General features: G+C 40.6%; 1 protein-coding gene across 1 annotated transcript in view; it reads left to right on the top strand.

Moving 5' to 3' along the window:
- Positions 1–309: 309 nt before the first annotated feature.
- Positions 310–1,278, top strand: part of LOC119350213 — a 2,536-nt gene continuing 1,567 nt past the window's right edge. The window contains exons 1-3 of the mRNA XM_037618154.1: positions 310–586; positions 814–1,075; positions 1,145–1,272. Coding sequence (XP_037474051.1) covers positions 583–586; positions 814–1,075; positions 1,145–1,272 — 394 coding nt within the window. The 5' untranslated portion in view covers positions 310–582. The remainder of the gene's footprint in view (positions 587–813; positions 1,076–1,144; positions 1,273–1,278) is intronic.

Here is a 1,278-nt window from a genome sequence, read left to right on the forward strand (position 1 = left end):
TAGAGTTTGAAAATGGGACCTTTAGTACCGGTTCGTGGCACGAACCGGGACTAAAGGTCTCAACCCCATTAGTCCCGGTTCGTGCCTCAAACCGGGACTAAAGGTCTACTCTTTAGTCCCGGTTTGAGGCATGAACCGGGACTAATGGGCATCGCACCCTTTAGTCCCGGTTTGAGGCACAAACCGGGACTAAAGGGCACAGGTGAACCGGGAATAATGCCTTAGCCGCACGAACCGGGATAAATGCTCACATTAGTCCCGGTTCTGGATTGAACCGGGACTAATGGGCAAAACAGGCCTGGACGAAAGCCCTGTTTTCTACTAGTGGACTCACTTGGTGAGAATGTCAAACGCAATGACCTTGCTACTACGGTAACTATCTATTTCTTTTCTCATCTTAGCATTTATTTTGTTTGACTTCATACTTAACATTTCTCATATATACATAAAAGTTATTAGGGATAGAGAAATGGCTGAAACTTGCAGAGCATAGTCCGGAGTTTATCAAAGGTAATAAGTGGCCTGATCTCAATGTTACAAAATGGACGGTTGTAGAGCAAATTCAGGAGGCAATACAAACCGATGGGTAAGCACTTGTTTCAATAGTTTGTTTTTAGATTCATCTGTGTGATATTCTAAAGCATTATTTTATAATATTATAGCATATCGTGTGGATTGTTTATGCTAAATTATATGGAATACTGGACACCACATGGATTGTCAGACCAGTTTACGCAAGTATTTTAGTTTTATACATTATCTCATAATGTTTTATCAAAATATCTTATAAATTGTTTTCAAATTTTTTTGTAGGAGGATATGAAACATTTTCGAAAAAATTAGCAATAATTTTGCTCGATTCAGAGATTAATAAGTTAAAAGGATGTCCCATGTACCATCAACCTCTCAACGAAGAAACTTTAGCTAATTCCGATCTTGAGATCCTGGATAATCCATCTGACGTGGTCGAAGAGAAACGTCCCGCCCCAAACACTATCATTCCCACGGACCAACGTGAAATACTTGCCGGCCTCTCCAACTACATCGTGTCGATCAATGATGTTGGATGTTTGGAGTAAGTATCATCTATCAATATTTAATGTGTGGATGTATATTATTGTTCTTCTTACCATCCAAATTACAGGAAGGTGTGGGTCCGGAGCTCCACACCCGATCCAATGAGCTTATGTCTTAAGAAACTTCAGTGCATACTTAACATGGAGCAGCCCATGTACAAAAATTGCTTCAACACCGCCGTGCTTATGCTGGCATGTGACG

The sequence above is a fragment of the Triticum dicoccoides genome, chromosome 1B (assembly GCF_002162155.2).
Source record: "Triticum dicoccoides isolate Atlit2015 ecotype Zavitan chromosome 1B, WEW_v2.0, whole genome shotgun sequence".
Lineage (NCBI taxonomy): Eukaryota > Viridiplantae > Streptophyta > Magnoliopsida > Poales > Poaceae > Triticum > Triticum dicoccoides.